The sequence below is a fragment of the Apteryx mantelli genome, chromosome 1 (assembly GCF_036417845.1).
Source record: "Apteryx mantelli isolate bAptMan1 chromosome 1, bAptMan1.hap1, whole genome shotgun sequence".
NCBI classification, from domain to species: domain Eukaryota; kingdom Metazoa; phylum Chordata; class Aves; order Apterygiformes; family Apterygidae; genus Apteryx; species Apteryx mantelli.
Window position 1 is genome coordinate 68,075,584 of NC_089978.1, and position 21,076 is coordinate 68,096,659.

The 21,076-nt window shown below is 35.4% G+C and overlaps 1 protein-coding gene across 5 annotated transcripts in view; it reads left to right on the forward strand.

The window, feature by feature from the left end:
- HERC2 (HECT and RLD domain containing E3 ubiquitin protein ligase 2) overlaps positions 1–21,076 on the forward strand; it is a 124,025-nt gene that overhangs the window by 83,919 nt on the left and 19,030 nt on the right. For all 5 annotated transcript variants that reach the window (XM_067294214.1, XM_067294230.1, XM_067294221.1 and 2 more), the window contains 21 exons: positions 1,199–1,376; positions 1,839–1,920; positions 2,003–2,174; positions 3,595–3,739; positions 4,400–4,625; positions 5,425–5,596; positions 6,185–6,371; positions 7,178–7,312; positions 7,656–7,847; positions 9,526–9,679; positions 10,441–10,548; positions 11,540–11,671; positions 12,304–12,462; positions 12,554–12,672; positions 13,075–13,200; positions 14,150–14,305; positions 14,453–14,568; positions 14,706–14,904; positions 17,156–17,370; positions 18,137–18,314; positions 20,150–20,311. In XM_067294214.1, coding sequence (XP_067150315.1) covers positions 1,199–1,376; positions 1,839–1,920; positions 2,003–2,174; positions 3,595–3,739; positions 4,400–4,625; positions 5,425–5,596; positions 6,185–6,371; positions 7,178–7,312; positions 7,656–7,847; positions 9,526–9,679; positions 10,441–10,548; positions 11,540–11,671; positions 12,304–12,462; positions 12,554–12,672; positions 13,075–13,200; positions 14,150–14,305; positions 14,453–14,568; positions 14,706–14,904; positions 17,156–17,370; positions 18,137–18,314; positions 20,150–20,311 — 3,313 coding nt within the window. The remainder of the gene's footprint in view (positions 1–1,198; positions 1,377–1,838; positions 1,921–2,002; positions 2,175–3,594; positions 3,740–4,399; positions 4,626–5,424; positions 5,597–6,184; positions 6,372–7,177; positions 7,313–7,655; positions 7,848–9,525; positions 9,680–10,440; positions 10,549–11,539; positions 11,672–12,303; positions 12,463–12,553; positions 12,673–13,074; positions 13,201–14,149; positions 14,306–14,452; positions 14,569–14,705; positions 14,905–17,155; positions 17,371–18,136; positions 18,315–20,149; positions 20,312–21,076) is intronic.

A 21,076-nucleotide genomic window follows, 5' to 3' on the forward strand; every position in this document is an offset into this window, starting at 1 on the left:
TGAGTTTTTCAGTACTATGACGAGCTAAGGTTTATTGAGGTGCTTTTAAAAAACTTTTATAAGTTTTACATTTTTTACATGGTGAGTGCTACCAGTTCCTAATGCAAGTCTGACAGAATATTTTGTAGCCCGTTTCTTTAGACTTTCGTTCACAAACCTGTCAGCTAGAAGCAAATTTCTTAAATCTTTCAGTATAGCACAGTTTAGTCCTCAGAAAGACAATAGTGAGGAAAATTTAAATTGCCTCAGGATTTTTTTGTGTCTGACATAGAACAAATCTAAAAGAAAGAAAGGAGAAAAAAAAAAAAAAAGGTGAACATAGCCCATGGGGAAATTTTTGTTTATCATTCTGATATGTTCTTAAGAGTTTCTCAGAATACATAGAAGAGTACCCAACTCAGATAGTTGATGCTTTGACAACAGATAAAAGTCACAGGGGTGTGTGTCAAATCTATGAAAATGGAAGTCCAAATTAGAGCAACATTGTTATTTTATTGTTCAACTGCCTCACGTATTTTCTGTAACTTTTTAAAATGGAGACTTGGAGCTCTTATTTTGGGCATTTCATGAGAACAAATTTTCTAAAGGTTGTGCATAACTATAAAAACATTAATAGTGGCTCTGATATACATTCAATATTGGAAAGCCTTTAGTTGAAACTCTTCCCTAAATTTAGAGAATACTGTAATGATGTGAATAGTAAATGTTTCCAGTACTCTCGTAAAAACCTAACAATAAATTCCGTTTTTAATTTCTCTCTCTCATGAAGAACAGAGTTGGGGTGGGAATGACATCTCTTAATTTTTCACTGTCTGGCTCTGTCTGTGTAGGGTGGAGAAACAGTTAATTTTAACAAATCACTCAATTTTGACCTATGACAGGGTATTAATTTTCACTTGGTATTACACACTTTTTAACTGAGTCATCATCTTGGTATTTTGGATCTGTGCTATCTTAATTGTGCAATGTATACAGCAGAAAATACTTGTTTAAATATACGTTTTGAAGTACATTAAAAATAATGTAAACTTAAGAGACTTACTACAGAGTATGTCTTGGAATCATATGCAAATGTTGCATCATATTTTATCTTCAGGTTACTGTTAATTTTACACAATATTTTGGATTATGGAGCTTGAAGTATGTTGTGTAACTCTTTCATAATGATGGCAGTGCATTCTTTATTTCCTTTCTTTAGGAACTGTGATAAACCCAGATTGATAGAAGCATTGAAAACCAAACGTATCCGTGATATTGCTTGTGGTAGTTCCCACAGTGCTGCCATTACCTCTAGTGGTGAACTGTACACATGGGGTCTTGGAGAATATGGAAGGTTAGGACATGGAGATAATACTACACAACTGAAGCCTAAGATGGTAAAGTAAATATTTCTTGTCTTTAATGAAATATGTGCGTTTTTTTTGTTTTTTTTGTTTTTTTAATAAATATTAAGATAAAGCAAAAGCAGAGCTGAAAATGTGAAAGTAGTATGAAGACATTATTTTGTAACAATCTAAGCGAGGCTTTGGTACACATACCTCTAATAACATGCCAAGCTATTTCAGAAAGGCCAAAAAATCCAGTCTCTTCCTTTTTCTTGGGAAATGATGGAGAACAGTGCTATTTCAAAACCTGTCTCTTGCATCTTTGACATAAAGCTGGAAGCTTCCACTGTTGGATGCTGAGTAAACAAGTCTCGGTAACCCTTGATCAAATGGCGTACTCAGGCTGCACACAAAGAGCAAAATCAGTTGTAAGAGCTTGAAAATTACTGTAAAGTTTTAAAATACAATTAATTTCTTTCAGAATATCTTCCTTACTTTTTTTTTTTTTGGTAGGTTAAAGTGCTCCTTGGCCATAGAGTCATTCAGGTTGCTTGTGGAAGCAGAGATGCTCAGACTCTCGCTTTGACAGATGAAGGTAGGAGTATCTTGTTTCACAGCTTTCTAATATACGGGAATACTGTGATCATTGTCTTTATCTGCCGTTTGGTCTTTGTTAGGTTTGGTGTTTTCTTGGGGAGATGGCGATTTTGGAAAACTCGGCCGAGGAGGAAGTGAAGGATGTAACATTCCTCAGAACATTGAAAGACTGAACGGCCAAGGTGTTTGTCAGATTGAGTGTGGTGCACAGTTCTCGTTGGCACTGACCAAGTCAGGAGTGGTATGGACATGGTATGTTACATTTGTCAGAAAATATTAACAAAGAAATTGCCAAGTATATGTATTGCATTTATTGCTATATTTGATTGTCTGACTCTCTGTGCCTTATCTGCATGCTGACTTTGTCTTTTAGATTGGAAGCTCTTTTAGATGAGCTGTGATCTGTTCGATTGCTGTAATGCTGTAATGCTCTGTGTCTTATAGCACAGAACTGTTCTGTGCTATGTTCCGTTAGGATGCCTGGGTCTAACTGAGTTAGCAGAGGAAGGGGGAAGATCATTCCCTCTTTTGGGAGCAATGGAGCATGCATAGGAAAGTTAGTTCAGGGCTTTGGAGCCTGTTTGTAGTGACAAAGAGAGTAAGAGGTAGGGGAGTTTGGCTGTCTTTAAGACCATGGTGCAAAATTCCTGTTTCTTCCCTCTTTCTCCCAGTTTCTTAACACTGTTATTTTTAGTCATAAAAATCTATAGCTATTTCATGACATCACAAGATTATAAGGAGAAGATTTTTGTCTCTTCCAGGTGTGTGTTTCTGTACATTAGGTTGGCTGAGTTGCTTCTGAACTTTTATTCTCATCTTCTTGAATTTGTAGTGACTGAGGGGAAAAATTGTAATTTTTGTGTTCTATCTTTATGCAGCTGATATTTATAATACTGTATATCACATTCATCTCCAGCATGACACAACCTATCTTGAGAAATTCATATTGCTACTGGTGAGCTGTGGAACTGACAAATTGAAGAAAGGTTCCTGAAAAACACAGTGGAAGAAGTCTCTGTATTTTTCTTCTTCATTGACATTCTTAGAAACATTTTAAGGCATTTACATAGTTTTGCCTGTGATATGTTTTTAGTGCACAGTTTGTTAGCTTCTGTATAATGGTTTTAGAAGACTGGATGATGGAGGCTTGAGAACCTGTATTGAGGCTTGTAACAATGTGAAAAACCTCTGTTCTGCAAACATTTTAGTACTCCTAATTTTTTCACATGAGCAGACTTGGTAAAGGGCCAAAGTTATTGCTAGGTTTATCCTAACAAAGTTATTGCTAGGTTTATCCTCAGTAGTGTAGGTCTTGTCCAAGTCTGCCTAAACAAATCACTTTGTAAGTATTTTTAATTGCGGTGTATCTGTAACAGAGGAATTTCAGTGCAACTGCAATTGCGCTACATAGGAAACATAGACATAAATGTTACCTGTGCTATAGGTTATGAGTTATGCTAAAGTTATGAGATCATACAATCCCAGTTATCCTCATTTTTGGGCCTTTGTAATTCAGGTTTGAAGACTTTGCCATGGATCTTGAATGGCTGCTGTTAATGTCTAATTAAGATAGTGATATATGAAGAATTTTGATTTGGAAAGCTGTATTGACAGAGGAGTGTGTGGCACAGTATAGTCTTGAATTTTACATTTACTTTTATGTCTGTTGTAGGGGTAAAGGAGATTACTTCAGGCTAGGCCATGGCACTGATGTACATGTGCGAAAGCCACAAGTTGTGGAAGGACTGAGGGGTAAAAAGATTGTGCATGTGGCTGTAGGTGCTCTCCACTGTCTTGCAGTTACTGACACTGGACAGGTATGTTGTGTATCATCGTCCTTTCCCTCTTTCCTTGATCTAGAGAGAAACAAACTAAATTGTTTAGAAAGAGGAATATAATAGTATCAGTACTAATTAAATGGAACGAAAATTCCTAATTATATCGATTAGCTTTTTAACACCCTGCAAAAATATAAGTATGATTATAATTTAAAATATATTAGCCAGTGTATTATTATTGGACTTAAAATGTTCTTGTCTTGCTAGCTTCTGTAGTATTTTCCTAATTTATGGATTAGCCACATAATCAGTTTCCTGCTTTTCACTCTTAAAATGCAGAAGCAGTCATAGTATTTGGAAAGTTTTTTCTGCTGCGATCCAGGATTAGAATTATCATAGTATCAGTTCAGATCTCCAAAGTAATTACTGTGCAACTAATCCTTTTAACTAAATGTTCACTGTGAATATTATGAATTACACAATAATTTATGAATCAGCCAGTAGAAATAGTGCTCATTTGATTTCTTAAAGTATGAGCGCTACTGCAACATTTAAAAAAAATATCAAGGAAATAGTTTCTCTAAAGTATCTTAACTGCATAATGCAAATCACTTGGATTCTTCCATAGGAATTTTTAAGGTAACTATTATATAATGCAACCAGTGAAGCAAAGTAATATGTGGAAATGTTTATTGGCAGGTTTACGCTTGGGGTGACAATGACCATGGGCAGCAAGGCAATGGAACTACTACAGTCAATAGAAAGCCCACCCTTGTACAGGGCTTGGAAGGCCAGAAAATCACTCGGGTTGCTTGTGGATCTTCCCACAGTGTAGCGTGGACAACAGTGGATGTAGCTACACCGTCTGTTCATGAACCAGTACTTTTCCAGACAGCAAGGGACCCTTTAGGCGCTTCTTATCTTGGTATTTATTGCCTCTTTCCCCCCCCCCCCCCCTTTTTAATGCCACTGGAAAGCTAGTTGTGTGTTGCATGATTGATGACAGGAGAAGAAAAGAAAGCTGTCTAAAGAAAAACCTCCTGAAAAGTGAAGCTGTAAAGGGCTGAAGTAGCATTAGTTTGAATTTTCGTTGTTCTTCAGGCAATGCAATAAGCTTTATCAAATGGCTCAAAGCCTTTGTCTTTAATATGGGATAGGGCTTTATGGAGATAATGGTAGGTGGGTGCTACTGTAATCTTTTTAGGTGTTACACCTCTTGCTAAAATTCTTAATGTTCGTATTACCTTTTATTTCTAAGGTAACTGACAAGGAATGAGGGAGGCAAATCAGAAAGCAATGTTTTGTGTTAAGTATGAAATGTCCAAGCATTTTGCTAATTAAGCTTTTTCGTGAAAAAGGCAGTATATTTTAAAAAAAGAATAAGATTATTTGATTAGTATTTTTAAAGGTAAATACTCTTGCTATCTGAAAATTTCTGTTTAAGTAAAACTTGTTTTAGATGCAGATCACCAAAATATTTATATCTGAATTATCCTAATTTTAATGAGTAAGAAGTTAGGATACTTTATTGTGAAAATCCTTCTTGAAAAGTGTCAATATTGGCTTTAATATTGTAACTGTGTGAACTGCAGTTTAGGAGTCTCCTCCTAGAGTTAGATTTACAGTCATCTTTCATGATTTTCCAAGAAATTAGATAAATCAATTCCAAATATTCATTATGCCTATAAAAAAAAGCTTGCTCTCTCTTCTCTTTCTCACTCCAGGTGTTCCTTCAGATGCAGATTCTTCTGCTGCCAGTAACAAAATTAGCGGCACAAACAGTTCCAAGCCAAATCGCCCTTCGCTTGCTAAGATTCTGTTGTCACTTGATGGGAATGTTGCCAAACAGCAGGCATTATCTCATATACTGATGGCACTGCAAATCATGTATGCCAGGTAGGCATGCATACATTCTTCTCTTTTACAGAGCAAAAGATGACATGGTTTACCATCTCTTAGTGCCTCGTGTCAGGTAATAATGATTTTTACAAGTTTTGGCTCCTCAAGGTAGGCCCTAGCTTCATTTAAATTTACTTTTGATGTTGATTTAGCTTCATGCTGTTATGATTTTTCTTTAGAATAAGAAGCAGCTGGTATCGGGGGGAGGTAATTGCTTATTTAGGAGTGCTCAAGTAAATCATGTGAAAGGAGTGTATGTAAATCGTGACAGATGATGTGGAGGACACAGTGAGTGACACGGTGAAGAGAAGAAAAAAAACTTTACAGTGCTCTTTCTCTTGGTAAAAAACAAAGATTATTTGTGCTAAAATTTATGAAAAGGAACTCATGTAAAATAGTGGCCTAAAATCACAGTATCTGACTCAAAGACAGTGTCTGACTCAGAGAAGAATGGAGAGAAACCACATTGTGAATTCCAGAACTTGGAAACCTTTGCTTAATTTATTAATCTAGGTTAATACTATTTTTTGTAGTTAATGAGGGAGTATAATTATGCTTACATTAATCTGACCTAAATGATTTCAGGGATGCAGTTGTTGGAGCACTGATGCCTGCAAGCATGATTGCACCGGTAGAATGTCCCTCTTCATCACCAGCCCCCCCATCAGATGCTATTTCTACAGGGAGCCCTGCAAATGGAGATGACTGCGTACTTGCTGCTGATGTAGAAGAGAGGCTCAGCCCAAACCCATGGCAGGACAGGAGAGGGGAGGTAAAATGTGAAATTAATTTTTCCAACATGATTTAACAATAAAGAAGAAAAATATTGTCTTTTATTTATTTTTATAATACTAGAGGTTAAACAGCCCTTTCATTCTCTAATTTCTGGAGTTGGCCCTCTACATGTGTAGAATTTGTCAGCTATATCAGATTTGGAAAGACTAAAATATTACTCTGAAATCAGATGAGAACTTTCAGAATCTAGTATGTCATTTAAATGCAATTATGATTTCTAATAATACTTTAAGGTTAATTTGAAAATATTAGCAACCATTTGATCAAATATCAAAGTATGTTTACAAGAATAGTCTTAAAAAGTCAAGACTAAGCGACTCTTCAGCAATTATTTAATGAAATGTAATTGTAAATTTATATTGTATCGTCTAATGAGGAGAAAGGAGATCCTGAACAGAATTCTATTGTGTTGATTCCTAACTGCTAATAGATGTAGAAAAAATGAAAGGCTTGCTCCGGAAGAGATCTTTTCCTTTCCCAAACCATGAATTTGACATGTACTTTTATGGCTTGTCTTCTGCATTGTAGACTTTTCTGCAGGCACTGACATTTTTACTGTATGTCTTTGTAACAGCTGACATAGGGGTTTCTGTCTGGTTTGCCATGGCAGGGACATAGAATAGAAGCTAAATGTACAGGGAGTTAATCTGGTGTGTGAATTTACTGCTCTTTTTAAATTGTGGCTTTCTTTGAGCATAAACCTTTCAAATAAAGTGATTAGACTCTTAAATGTTTTACAATATCTTATTGCAGCTCTTGTCAGTTATTATTTGTTTTGGCTAGGTTGTTTCTTCAGAAGATGCTGTGACACCGTCTGCTGTAACTCCTGCTGCTGCCTCTTCCCGTCCTTTTATTCCAGTCACAGATGATCCAGGAGCTGCCAGTATCATTGCAGAGACCATGACAAAAACCAAAGAAGTAATGTTGTTAATATCTTTCTCAGAACAGTTCTTACCGTGTTTTTATCAAGCAGTTGTATTGCTCTTGTGCTTTAAAAGTTATTATACAAATGACCACCTTTTAAAATCTATTTAAAGATAGTGACTTTTTTTCAAAGTTGTAGGAAATTGGTTTCAGGAAAGCTTTTTCACTTAAGAAACAACTTTAGCAGTAAGCTAGTTTTGGGGCAATATAATCCCAGAATTACAAATCGTATTTTCAACTACCTGTTGAACTTCTTTAGACAAGTTAACTTGTTCAGACTCAGTGAAATATTTCTTTCTTCTTCACTATCTAAATATTTCGGTATTTTGTTTTGTAGGATGTAGAAAGCCAAAGTAAAGTATCTGGCCCAGAACCTCAGTACTTGGATGAATTTACTAGTCTCTTAGTACCAGATGACACACGAGTCATGGTTGACCTGCTGAAGCTTGCTGTCTCCAACAGAGCAGGTGAAAAGGGAAGAGATGTTCTTTCAGCTGTGCTGTCTGGTATGGGCACAGCTTATCCACAGGTCAGGTTTTATTTATGTTGCTTTTTAACTATGCCCTTTTCATTCTTAGTTTACTGGAATATTTTCTTGTATTTGAAGTGCAGTTTAACATATGTAAAAACTTATTAAACCTGAAAGTTAGAATTTAACTTAAATGTAGGTGGGTCATAATGATTTGTAAACTGTGTGAATACAGGTATTTGTTATAAATGTCAGTAGTAATCTGTTGTCAATTTGTTACACTGCAATTAGACATTAAAACAGAAGCTTAATGAACTCTATTTATGTATTTGACAAATGTTATAGTTACCTGAATGAAGTTGAATTATCCAAGCCCTATTTGCTGAATCTGTGGAGTGTTAGTTTACAAACTTCAGTGTTGGGTTTGTTTTACATCTAAGTTCATTTCTCAAAAGGGTGCAGTCCATTATTATTAGTTAAAAATATTATTAATATATAACATTAACAATTTAGTTATACTTGTTAATTTTTAAGATTTAAATTTGATGCATCACAGTTTCTAACTATTTACAAAATATCCTTGGGTGTGGGATTTTTTGGAAAAATTGACAAATGGGATTAATAAATGAGCTGGAATTGGATATCAGCAGCTATACTAAAGAATAGTACAGATCATCAATATTTTGTATAAAATGAACTCAAAGTTGTTTAGTGTTTCTTGTACTTTTACCCTTCAAGTATTTTTCTAATGAGTAAAAATGCATCTCTATTAAGATGCTCATACAATATAGTTCCTTGATTGGCTTTGCCCTTTATGAAGACTGTTTTTAAACATCAGAGATGATTATGTAAAGCTTTTTTTTTTTTTTAAATTCTTTTACAAAGAATACAAACTGTAAACTTGGCTTCCCTAAGCAAAAAGATGAATTATGGCTTTGCTAAGGGCTGTGAATTGAATTGAGATTTTTTTAAAATAGTATAAATGGCAAGAAATGCAATTTTAAAACATGAAATCTCACTAGTGTGTCTCTCCTCCACAATCCTCAGCTAGGATTGTGGGAGAGCCTAACTGATACTGCTGGTTAAGGGATGATTCAGTGGTATTTCTGAAACTGTTATGTGTTTTTTTTTTTTTTTTTTTTCCACATGTTTAGATTCTTTATAATGATCAGCTTTGTATACCTGTATTCTGGGTTTGAGATGTAGTTGTTACCTTCCCCCCCCCCCCCCCACCCCCCAGATGCACACTATATATATATGCCTTTTTTTTCCCTCCTATCATTGATAGTGAATAGCTGTGCAACTTTATTTGATTTTTTCCCTGAGTCAGCATTTGTATTTAAAACTGTTTTATAAAAAGAGTACCACTGGAAATTTCTCTTTAAACAATTTTTTTTTCTTTTTTTCTTACGTACTGTTTAAATATTTACATCTTTCACTAATCTCTTTGCCTGTGCTATGGAATTCAGTCATGTAAGGGAAAACAATTATTTAGAGATTTTTTTTTTGCATTTAATTCCTATTTACTTCCCTATGTTGTTTGGCTTTTATGAGGTTTTTCAAGCTTTAGCATCCCTAAAAATATTGGTTTCAAAGGAATAAGATTGCTTACAAATGCAGAACATGACCGATTTTTTTTTTTTTTTTTTTTTTAATTCAGGATGAACAATATTTGGCTTAGGTTTCTTGGATTAAGATAAGTTTGATTTTAGTTGTGTCTATATTTTTCCTTTATTAGGTTGCTGACATGCTACTGGAGCTGTGTGTTACTGAACTAGAAGATGTGGCAACTGATTCACAAAGTGGTCGCCTTTCTTCACAACCAGTTGTGGTAGAAAGCAGCCATCCATATACTGATGATACATCTACTAGTGGCACAGTTAAAATACCAGGTATAGAATTCTTAAAGTTACATTACTAAAATTGAGTTGCTTGAAAGCCTGCAAGCACAGAATCTTTCCTCAGCTTCCAAAAATGTGTATTGAACTTTCAAAGCCATACTGTGTATCCTAACGCTATAGTGAAATTTTTCTTAAGACATTTGTATGCTGCATGGACATCCTGATCCTATAAAATGTCACATTTTCCTGAGTTTAAGTTCTCCATGCAGTGTTTCTCTGCTGCTATATTTCACTCATGATTTCTGTTCAGTTGCAAAGCTGAGAATGAATTAAACAGTCATTTTCAGAGCTTGTAATTGAATGCCTATCTCCTAGTCTTGAGCCTAAGGAAATGGTTTTTTGTTTTTTGTTTTTTTCTTCTATGATGTAATTTCACTTAATGCTTTCTTCAGTATGTTATTTAATACTGAGCTCTCTGTTGCCTGTAACTTTTGACATTTACCTTAACTGTAAGTAAACATTTTTTCTGTTGCAACTTCAACTTGCAACTTCAGTTTGGAATGTTCCGAATATAGTCTTGTGTATACTAGCTCCAACTCGTGTGTGCTTTCTCTGATGGAAGCCTTTTGGAGAGAAAAAGTTGCAGACAAATAATATCATTAATAAAAATAAGAACATGTGCACGCTTGAGTGTAATGACAATATGGCTTCCAAATAATTGTGTTTGATTTCATGTAGGTTTCTAAAATACTGCATTTGTTCTTGGTATTGGTTGCTCTTTAGAAGCGTGTAAATTCTTTATTGCTGTTTAGGTGCTGAAGGACTGAGAGTAGAATTTGATCGCCAGTGTTCTACGGAGCGGCGTCATGACCCCCTCACCATCATGGATGGTGTCAACAGAATTGTTTCAGTCCGATCAGGTTAGGAGAATTAGTGTTTTTCAAAAGTGTCTCATGTGACTTACTGTTAAATGCTGAATGAAGTGCACGGAGTGTATGTGTGTGTAAATCTCTCTCTCTCTCTCTCTCTCTCTCGACTTATAGTGGGAGATATGCCAATAAAAAAGAGGAAAAGCTATGTAAATTGATGTTCTGTTTTAAACTACAAATATGTGCAGTCTATTTACAGACATGCAAGAATAATCTTGAAGTCTGTGACTACAATAGAATCTCTCAGAAATGTATGTTTATATGCTCTTCCTAAGAGCAATTAGAGTGCAAATGTAAGTGTCTAGCACCTAAGCCACCATGTGTGAATTTCTGTATAATCACAGTATGTATTAACAAATTGAAACAACTGGGAAAAAGATGCTTCTTTTGGTAGCTTTTTTCTTTTTCAAGTTCTTAATTTTGGAAATACGAGATTTCATACAGTCAAGACAATTTTTACTGCCTGTGCTGACTTTTCTGTCAAATAACAGTCATGTCATGAGCTTTTACTCTTGACCCCTTTCTCCCCAAACTGTTTTGGATGAACATGTGGATGTGTTTCATTGCTGAGCTATTTCTGATCGGATTCTTGGTTGGAAAAGCCCTAGAGCTTTATTTCATCTGTATGTTGATACAAGTTTTGTAATGTGAAAAGATCATTTGAAAATAGGACAGTGGATTTTAGTTAGGTCTCTTAAATGTCTTTTTGTTGTGTTAAAACTACTGAGGACATCTGTTAGCAATGCTAATTGACCTGTTTTAAGAATTAATTTTACTTAAAATAACATCATAATATCATAATTTCTCTTGGATTGTAGATGCTTTATATTTGTGTTCATATGCTTTGTAAAACTTTTTTCTTGAATGGAATTGTGATGTTTATAATATATAGTCATAAATAAAGGGAAGTTGCTATCTGTGAGTGGCTTCAATAAACCTCAGTCAGTATAGATGAAGATATTCCTATTACCTGCTGTAACAGGTCGTGAGTGGTCAGATTGGTCTAGTGAGTTGCGAATTCCAGGGGATGAATTAAAGTGGAAGTTCATCAGTGATGGCTCTGTGAATGGATGGGGATGGCGATTCACTGTTTACCCTATCATGCCAGCTGCAGGTAAGGTACCATATCTCATTTTTATTGGGGGGGAGAGAGAGTAGATTTACTATTCTGTTTTACAATTACATTTATTGCATGATCTAGGTTTACATGCCATAGAAAACACTTTCATTCATACTTAGTAAGTATTTTCAAGAAAAAGCCTTGAAAGGTGCACTTGTACGTAGGGAGGAGATGAAAATGTTTTGTTGTATAGGCATTTAGAGCAGTTTTTCATTGAAATTATTAGTTTTGTGGGGATTATGTGAGATTCATTTGGTTTAATTTCATGCAGCTTATCCAACCTAGTCGCTGTAGTCTGCCTCTCCATCAATGAAAATTCTGAGGCACAATTCAGCTGTGTTGTTTTTGTTTGTTTGTTTTTAATATTTTTATTAGGCACCTATTTTGGAATATGTTGAATTGTGTTATGAAAGTGCCTCTTCCCATCCCTTCAAAGGGAGCCGGTATGGACTAACTCAGATACAGACTGGCACTCTAAATTGTTGTACTTGCTCAGATAAATTCTGCTCTTATTTGATTCTTATTTCAGTCCAAGGACAAATCTTCCCCACCTTTCTCTTTCTTTCTTTCTTTCTTTCTTTCTTTCTTTTTTTTTGTTCTTTGTTTTTGCTTTTTGTTTCTTGCAGGCCCTAAAGACCTTCTCTCAGATCGTTGCATTCTTTCATGTCCCTCAATGGATTTGGTTACGTGTTTGTTGGATTTTCGCTTAAATTTTGCTTCCAACAGGAGTATAGTTCCTCGCTTGGCAGCTTCTCTTGCAGCATGTGCTCAACTGAGTGCCTTAGGTAGGTGCAGTCTTAAAATTAAGTCCATTTGTTTGAAGTTAAAATGATTGTTCAAAGCACCTGCATTTTTTGTGCGCTTATGTTTCCTTAGCTGCTAGCCACAGAATGTGGGCCTTGCAAAGGTTACGGAAGCTGCTCACAACAGAGTTTGGCCAATCTATTAACATCAACCGGATTCTGGGGGATAATGATGGGGAAACACGAACTTTGGTAAGAAGCCAATGGTGCTTTTTGCTAACATTTTTCACATTCAGACTTATATGAAGCATTAAAAATGCTCGCCTTGATGTACAAGGCTTTCACTTTTAATCATGAAATAGGAAATGTGCAAATGGCCAGCCTTCTTCCATAAGTCTGCCAGTCTGTAAAGAGACTTCATTTTAGAAAAAAAGCTAATTCAGATTCTGTGTCCATGCAATTGCTTGTTTCTGGAATTACCAAAAAGCAATAGAAAACACTTTGTATAAGGAACAGGACGGAAATGATATTTCACATAACTTCCCAAATTAAAGTTAGTTATTAAGGTTTTGTCATGGTCATCTAAATAATTTACTTTTCTTAATATGTGTGTTAAACGTATTCACTAACTCTCTAGTTCCGTGGTTTCTCTAGAGTTTCACAGGCAGTGCTTTAGCTGCTTTGGTTAAAGGTCTTCCAGAAGCTTTGCAGAGACAGTTTGACTATGAAGATCCCATTGTGAGAGGTGGCAAGCAATTGCTTCACAGCCCTTTCTTTAAGGTAATGGGATTCAAACAGTAAATAATTCAATAGTGCAGTTCTTTCTGATTTTTTCACCCAAGAGCTGTTATGCTTATCTAGGCTTATATCAGAAACTTCTTGTAAAGGGTGTATTGATGAATTTTGAATTAATGGAAAAATTGTTCTGAAATTAGTAGGACTAAATTGAATAAAGACAAAATCAAAATACAGCTTTTAAAAGGAGGAGAATCAAATGTACAAATACAAGATGAGGAATACCTAGCTAGGCAGAAATAGGTACTTCAAAAAAACGTCTCAGAAGTATAGTAGGGTACAGTTTAAATTACATTTTTGACAATTGATTTTTGGGTTGTCCTAATAAGAGTACTGTGTGGGTTTTCATTTGTTTGTTTATTTAAACACTGTAAGGGTTTTATTTACCTGTAGTTGGAACAAATGAGAATGTCTCAAGTGGAAGGCGGTTCAGTTTTGGAGCCTATACTTCAGCTTGTTTATAAATTCTTTGAGGAAGTCTAGAGAAGAGCAACAAGAATAAAAGGCTAAAAAAGCCTGCCCTGTAGTAAAAAGTTAAAGGAACTGGATTTATCTAGCTTAAGGAAAATAAATTCTTAAAATATGTAAAAGATTTACAGGAGGAAGGGATCCATTGTTCACCGTGTTCACTAATAAGACAATAAATTAATTGATTTAATTGGAGGAAAGAGGTTAGAAATAGGAGGGTAAAAAGTTCAGCATATAGTATTTAGTATAGAAAAGGTAATTAAAAAATATAATTATTCCTAGGAGTTTTTTTCAGAGAGGGTTTGTGAAAATTGCTGGTTTGGAAGAGATTAGATACATAAAGATTGCATGGGTACACTTGATGCTGTCTCATTAGTGAGAGTGAATGAAGATGGCTCTTGATGTCCCTTACACTATACATTTCTTTGAAACTGTGTTCTCTAGAATGTTTTTTGTTTGTTTGCAGGTGCTTGTGGCTCTTGCTTGTGATCTAGAATTGGACACCCTCCCCTGCTGTGCAGAGACACACAAATGGGCCTGGTTCAGAAGATACTGCATGGCATCTAGGGTTGCTGTGGCTCTTGATAAAAGGACACCATTACCTCGCCTTTTCCTTGATGAGGTACTGCAGAAATATTTTAAATGTTTCATGGAATATATGAAAATGTTCCATTTAAAAAAAACTCTGCTGAGTTTTAAAGTATTTTATGCCAGCTATGGTAGGAGTAATTGGTAGTTTGAATAATGTTTAATTCAAAATATTTTACAGGTAGCCAAGAAAATCCGAGAATTAATGGCAGATAATGAAAATATGGATGTTCTTCATGAGAGCCATGATGTCTTTAAGAGAGAACAGGATGAACAGCTTGTCCAATGGATGAATAGGTTATTTCTTTCAACTGTCACTGGTTTGGTCTTGTGACACTTCGTTGTTGTACAATGATAAACTGATCTTTTTTGCAACTTTCTGTTTCTAAAAGCTCTTTTATCATTTTTGTTTCCGTGTTTTGAATTTTCTGCAGGCGACCAGATGATTGGACACTTTCAGCTGGAGGCAGTGGAACTATTTATGGTTGGGGTCATAATCACAGAGGACAGCTTGGAGGGATCGAAGGGGCAAAAGTCAAAGTTCCAACTCCATGCGAAGCTCTTGCCACCCTTAGACCAGTGCAGTTAATTGGTGGTGAACAGACTCTGTTTGCAGTGACTGCTGATGGGAAAGTAAGGATACAATAAATTATTGTTTGTTAGACTGCCCTGGCAAATTTCATCCTCTCAGGCAGAATGGGTTTGGCTGAATCAAAAGTAATGTGCGTAACATGTACAACCAAACCAAAAGGATACCAACTCTGCCAATGCAACCTAGGAATCCAATGTACTAAAGCATTAATAAGTTCATGAAACAAGGCATGCATATTTTAGTTCTCAATCCAAAATTGTAATCAAATTTTCAAAAAGAGAGCAGAATACAAGTAATACTTACTCACAGTATCTCATAAAACAGGAGAGAGAGGAAAAGGTGAAGATGATTGTGTCATCTTCAGAAGAGGTAGCTGTAATTGAAGTCTAAGATTGTCCTAGGTTGGCTAAAAGTCTGGAAGCTAGAAATTGCAGAATCTAATTTGTAGATACTTAAATCCTCAATGAAACGGAGCACCATGAGGAGACTTAGCATAAAGAATGGAGGGGGAAAATATTCACAAATTTCACAAAGTCTTTGTTTTGATGTTGATGACAGCTTTGTGTTAAGGATATGTTCAAGAATCTAAGCTAGAGCTTATTGAAACAGATAAGTTCATCTGGTGAGGTACCATAATGATTGTGTTCTCAGCAGTCAGTATCATCCCTGTTAATGTTTCAGAAAAGGATATGAAAGAGTTTAATGGCATTGCTCAACATTACTGTGTTGAGAGAGATTGCTTTAGGATAGACAAAAAGCTGGTGAAAAGCAGTGCTTAACTATATTTATGGAATGGAAGGGGAAGAAGCAACTGTGTTTACATGTGTTTCCACAGAAAGAAACCTAGAATAGTAATGTGTGAAGGAGACCTACAGGTGATAGATGATTTTATAAAGTGACCACACAAAGCTCTGGCGTCTTGATACTTTTACATAACTAGCCTTAATTTTTAAAATAAATTCCATTAAGTCAGTGATAGTTCAGAGTGACTTGAATGTAGCCTTATTTTCACTCCTGCCGTGTGAAGTACAAAAAATTTGTGTGTTCTGCTTTCAAATGTAGGTAATGTTCTATTTTGAAGGAAAATATATGTGAATATCTTTTAAAATGAAACCTATATTTTTGGTAAAGTTTAAAAACCTAGGATTAGAATTTTCTCTGTATAATTATAGAATTATATTTCATGTAAGAGAAATCAGATTTTGATAATATAGTCAGATTGAAACTTGGTGACAAGAAATGTCTCCTTTAATTTTTTCTTAATTAAGGTTAGATTGTGTTGATTTAAAAGAAGTATGGAAAATTGTTTTCCGGAATGTATATACATGTGCCTGAAATAGTATGTTTGAGCATACCAGATTAAAGCCTTTTTGTGAAACTGAATGGTTACATGCTACAGCTGCTGAGTTTTCCCTGTTTGGGCTTGAAAGATCATCTAAATTGTCATGGGAAGCAGCTCCTGTGAATGTAGAACAACTGTTAAGCAAAATTAAGTCTCAGTTGCATTTGTTGGTAGAACTGTTCTCTTCCTAGACCAGCTTATAGAGTTGGAAAAGTAGACAATTTGTAGAGACACAAGACCTTCTTCAGGTCTGACAAGGAAGCATCAGACTTCAAAGCTAAATACTAAATTGAGAGCGGTTGTATCGAATTTAATTAAATATATATCAGGCCATTCCTGGAAGAAAAGAAAGTTAGTGCCTATGCAGTAAAGAACATGTGAGTAAGGAAGGGACCTTGGATGGTAATGTGGTCGTCTCTAAGGGAAAGAGAGGGAAGCATACTTGAGCAGTTTTGCTCAGAGTGTATTTAAGTTTACAGTCGACCTCTCCTGCTTCAGATTTGAAGAGGAATTTATGTTGCCGAAAGCCTGTCTGCTTTTTCCATCCACATTAGTTGATCTAGTGAGAAAAACAATATTACCACTAATTAAACTTGTTTTGCCTTTGTCCTTAGACCATCATGTCTTCTAGAGCATTATGAATACCAAAATGAAAACACAGCTCCCTCTTCTCCTTTTCGTATGCTTAAGAACTTCAGTATAGAATATGCAGTGACATTGCTAGCTTATATTAAATCCTAAAACAAAGCTACTTTTAATTTGAAAGAGAGAAAGTCTTGCTATTAATACACAGATTCCCGAGCTCTCAAGAAATACAGAGGCATGTAAGAAACTTCTGGGACTTTCCTTTAGTTATATTCTAGTATACATTAAGAATTCTTCTGTACAGCTATGATGAATGTTTTTATTCAAGAGGCAAACAACATTAAATTTTATTATTTGTTTTAAAGCTGTATGCCACTGGATATGGAGCAGGTGGTAGGCTTGGAATTGGAGGAACAGAGTCAGTTTCTACTCCAACTTTACTGGAATCCATTCAACACGTGTTTATAAAGAAAGTTGCAGTGAACTCAGGAGGAAAGCACTGCTTGGCATTGTCTTCTGAGGGAGAGGTTTATTCTTGGGGTGAAGCAGAAGATGGTAAACTTGGTCATGGAAACAGAAGGTAACGTTTTGAAATGTTATTTAAAAAACTATTAGTGGAGCATTTATTATAGTTGCTACGTATTTGAAGCCTCATATAAGTACTGCCTGTAAATACAAGCCAGCGTTAGATAGTGACATGGAGATGTACATGTTTAAAGTAGAGAAACACAAAACATTTTTCAGATCAACAGTCGCTCTGACTTCTGTGATTGGATATTGTGTTTTAACACATCTATATATGCTAAGGTCCGCTGGATTTCATTTGAGATCCATCTTGTAGATATTCAGAACTTCAAAGCACTGTAGGGAGCAGAACTGCTGTTCTGTTCCTGATGTCCATATCCGCTGTTGCCTAAGTTAAAAGAAGCTCTGTTGTTTGTTAGTGGCAGCAACATTCTGATGCAAAAAGAAAGAGGAATGCTGAAGTTTATGGAGGATAACAGTACTTTTTATGCTAGAAATTTCAATAAAGTGTATTAAATAGGGCAGATTTTCCAAGGTAAATGTTTAGCTCTGACTTAATTTTAAGGGAAAATTTTTTGTAGTTTCAGTTTACCTGTAAGGCTGTAGTGTAATATATGGTAAATACTTGTGGGTTTTGTAGGCCTATAAAAATACTTCTGAATGACTATTTAAACCTAAACTTTAAGATCTTAAACTGGAACAAAAATAAATACTGTTATTTTAGGTGTCCTTATGCTCATTTTAAAATGCTCTCTCCATATGTTGCTGAAAATGAACGCTCTATTTTAAAAGTGCTGTTTCGACAAATATTTCCATTTCAGCCCTTGTGATCGACCTCGTGTAATTGAATCTCTGAGAGGTATAGAAGTGGTTGATATTGCTGCTGGGGGAGCACACAGTGCATGCATTACTGCTGCAGGGGACCTTTATACATGGGGAAAGGGAAGATACGGACGTCTTGGGCATGGAGATAGTGAGGACCAGCTAAAACCTAAACTGGTAAGAAATCTTTGTTGGCATTCTATACAATCTTAGTGCCAGTTCTTAACTTCTGATTAGTAATTTTTTGCATTCCTGCCTATAAAGAATAAAAGGAAGAAATAAATGATGCTATGTATTTGTAGGAAATCAACAGTAATTGGTTGTTTTGTAAAACGAGAACGGATTAAAAGAATGAAGTGAAAGTGCAGCTGCAAAACTTTGCTAGAGATCACTAAACAGCTTATAAAGAATTTATTTTGTGGGAGAAAGACTTTAAAAAACAAAACACTGAAAGCAACAAACAAAAAACTATGAAGTGGCACTTGGACCCTGTAATAAAGTTATAACATGGCAATTATAAATCAGTTATGTGCCATTGTAACCCCCAGTCCTGTTCTGTTGTGGTTCTGATCCTCCAAAATAAATTAACCCTTTCCTCAATAAGTAATTCCATCCCTTCCCAGGAGTGTTTCCATTGACAGTAAACAGTGAGCTCCTTGTCTGCTAGCTCTCCTCTTTGTTTACTTCTGAAAAAAAATATACCAGTGATTACAGTGATAGATAATTAAAGTCACTTGCAAACTACTTTTTTCCTGATATAGTAATTATACTCTGAATTCTCATGATTAAATACTGAAGTGTTAATAAAAACATTTATCCTAAGTATTTAATTGCTATTTGCTAAACAAATTTGAGTTAAGTAATTATAGATGATGAATCTAGCTCTTTCCATTTGATTCTTCCTAAGTGGTAAATTTGAAAACTTGTGAAGGACAGTACTGGATATAGAAATAGTGGGTTATACTGATTTAGCTGGTGAATTGTTATAATTCAGACTTTGTAATACTCCTGCTGAGTAGGCTGTGATAGTTTTAAGTTAGAATAGTATTATTAAACAAAACCGTCCTGCCTTTGCACTGACAGTTCATTTCACTCCGTATGTTCTGTTGGAAATATAGCAAGAGGATAATATTACATTAGTTGAACTGAATTGAATGTTAAGTATATAACTTTTATTCATAGCTGTGTGTATGTGTTTGTATGTAGTCATGCACGTATTAACTTTTTTCAGTGCTTGGTTTTGTGGAATGAGGTATTATAGATTCTTAGTCCACCTTGGGACCTTATCACCTGTTTCCAGATGCTCTTGTTCCTTTTCCCCAAAAGCCCTAAATCTACCAGCCTATCCTACTCATTTTTTTTTTCCACTCATGCTCTTGGTTTGTATGAAAATAGCTAAGCTCTAGATGAATTGAAGTTTGTGAAGTTCCATGCTGATCTTGATGATGAATTGGACTACCTCTAATCCTTTATTTCAAATAGGGGTGAGAATGAAGGGGATGTGGTTTATGTGGGTCAGCATCCTTTCACCTCGTGAATCCAAGTTTCATACCTCATCACTAGATGGCAGCATTTCAAAAGTTAAAACTATTGATTAAATTCAGATTCTGATGTAAGTGCTAGAAAATTGTAAACTACTAAAAGGCTACTTGAAAATAAGCATTCTTATTTAGTGTATACCATACTCAACCAAAGAGCCTGGATTTGTGTAAACAGAATATAGCCTTTGATAACCCATGTTTTATAAGAGTTTTTTCTGATTTTTTTTCTAGGACAAATAATTTTAAGTAGTTCACCAATTAAAGAATAATCCATCTTAAAATATACAGTGAATTCTCATTTTGTTGGCTTGAGAAGTACAAGGCCCTTTGACTTACATTTATTTGCTTGATCCTGAGGTGTGTCAGACCTGTACTTTTCATGAAGAACCTCTCCCAGTTGGGTTGTCTTGTTTTGTGAAACTAAATGACCGAGTCTCTTACTGTGAAGAAAAAATGGTGATTGCCTTTCAGGTGGAAGCTCTCCAGGGCTATCGTGTGATTGATATAGCCTGTGGCAGTGGAGATGCACAGACATTGTGCCTAACTGATGATGATACAGTGTGGTCCTGGGGTGATGGAGATTATGGAAAACTTGGAAGAGGAGGCAGTGATGGCTGTAAAGTACCAATGAAGGTATTTGGACCTGACTTTTTTTTTTTTCTTCATTCTTTTAGATTCTGTGAGGTTAGTGGAGAACGCTGAAGAGCGATTTGTCAATATGTGCAAACTTCCACCAACCTTGGGATATCTGGATTCTCCTGATTGTTGTTAAGAAAGATCTTTGTAGGATAAAATGACTGGTCTTGAATTTTTGTGCTGACTGATAAAGTTGCACTTGCAGGTTTTCTCTTCGTATAATATTGCTGGTTCCAGGAATATTCTCGTTTTAATTTTGATGACTCTCAAAACAGTATATTTCTCCCAACAACTCATATTTCCTTGTGTTAATAAATTTGCATACTGCTGAAATCACAATTTCATTCCAGAAAGGGGCATCAATATTGCTTTATACTAAACTTTTTCACCTGAATGCTTGGTTTACTTGGAATTTCTCCGTGTATTAACAACGAAATCCATGTAGCCATCTGATATGAATAACAACATTTGTTAACGATGATTAATGCTGTTTGAAAAATGTTTAGGGGTCTCACTGTGTTTACCTGTGATCAGTGGATTTTAGATTCTTAGTCCAGAATGAAACCTTATTACCTGGATGCAGGAGTCCCCATTCTCTTTCCTGAAGGTTGAAGTCCACTAGCCTATCCCAAATAATAGTTTTTTATTGCATGATGTGACTCAATATGAAAATAGCTGATTTATATTTTAAACCTCATTAATCTCATATAGGATAGGGAAAGAAGGGGCAATTAGTGAGTAACTAAAAGGGAAAACATACTA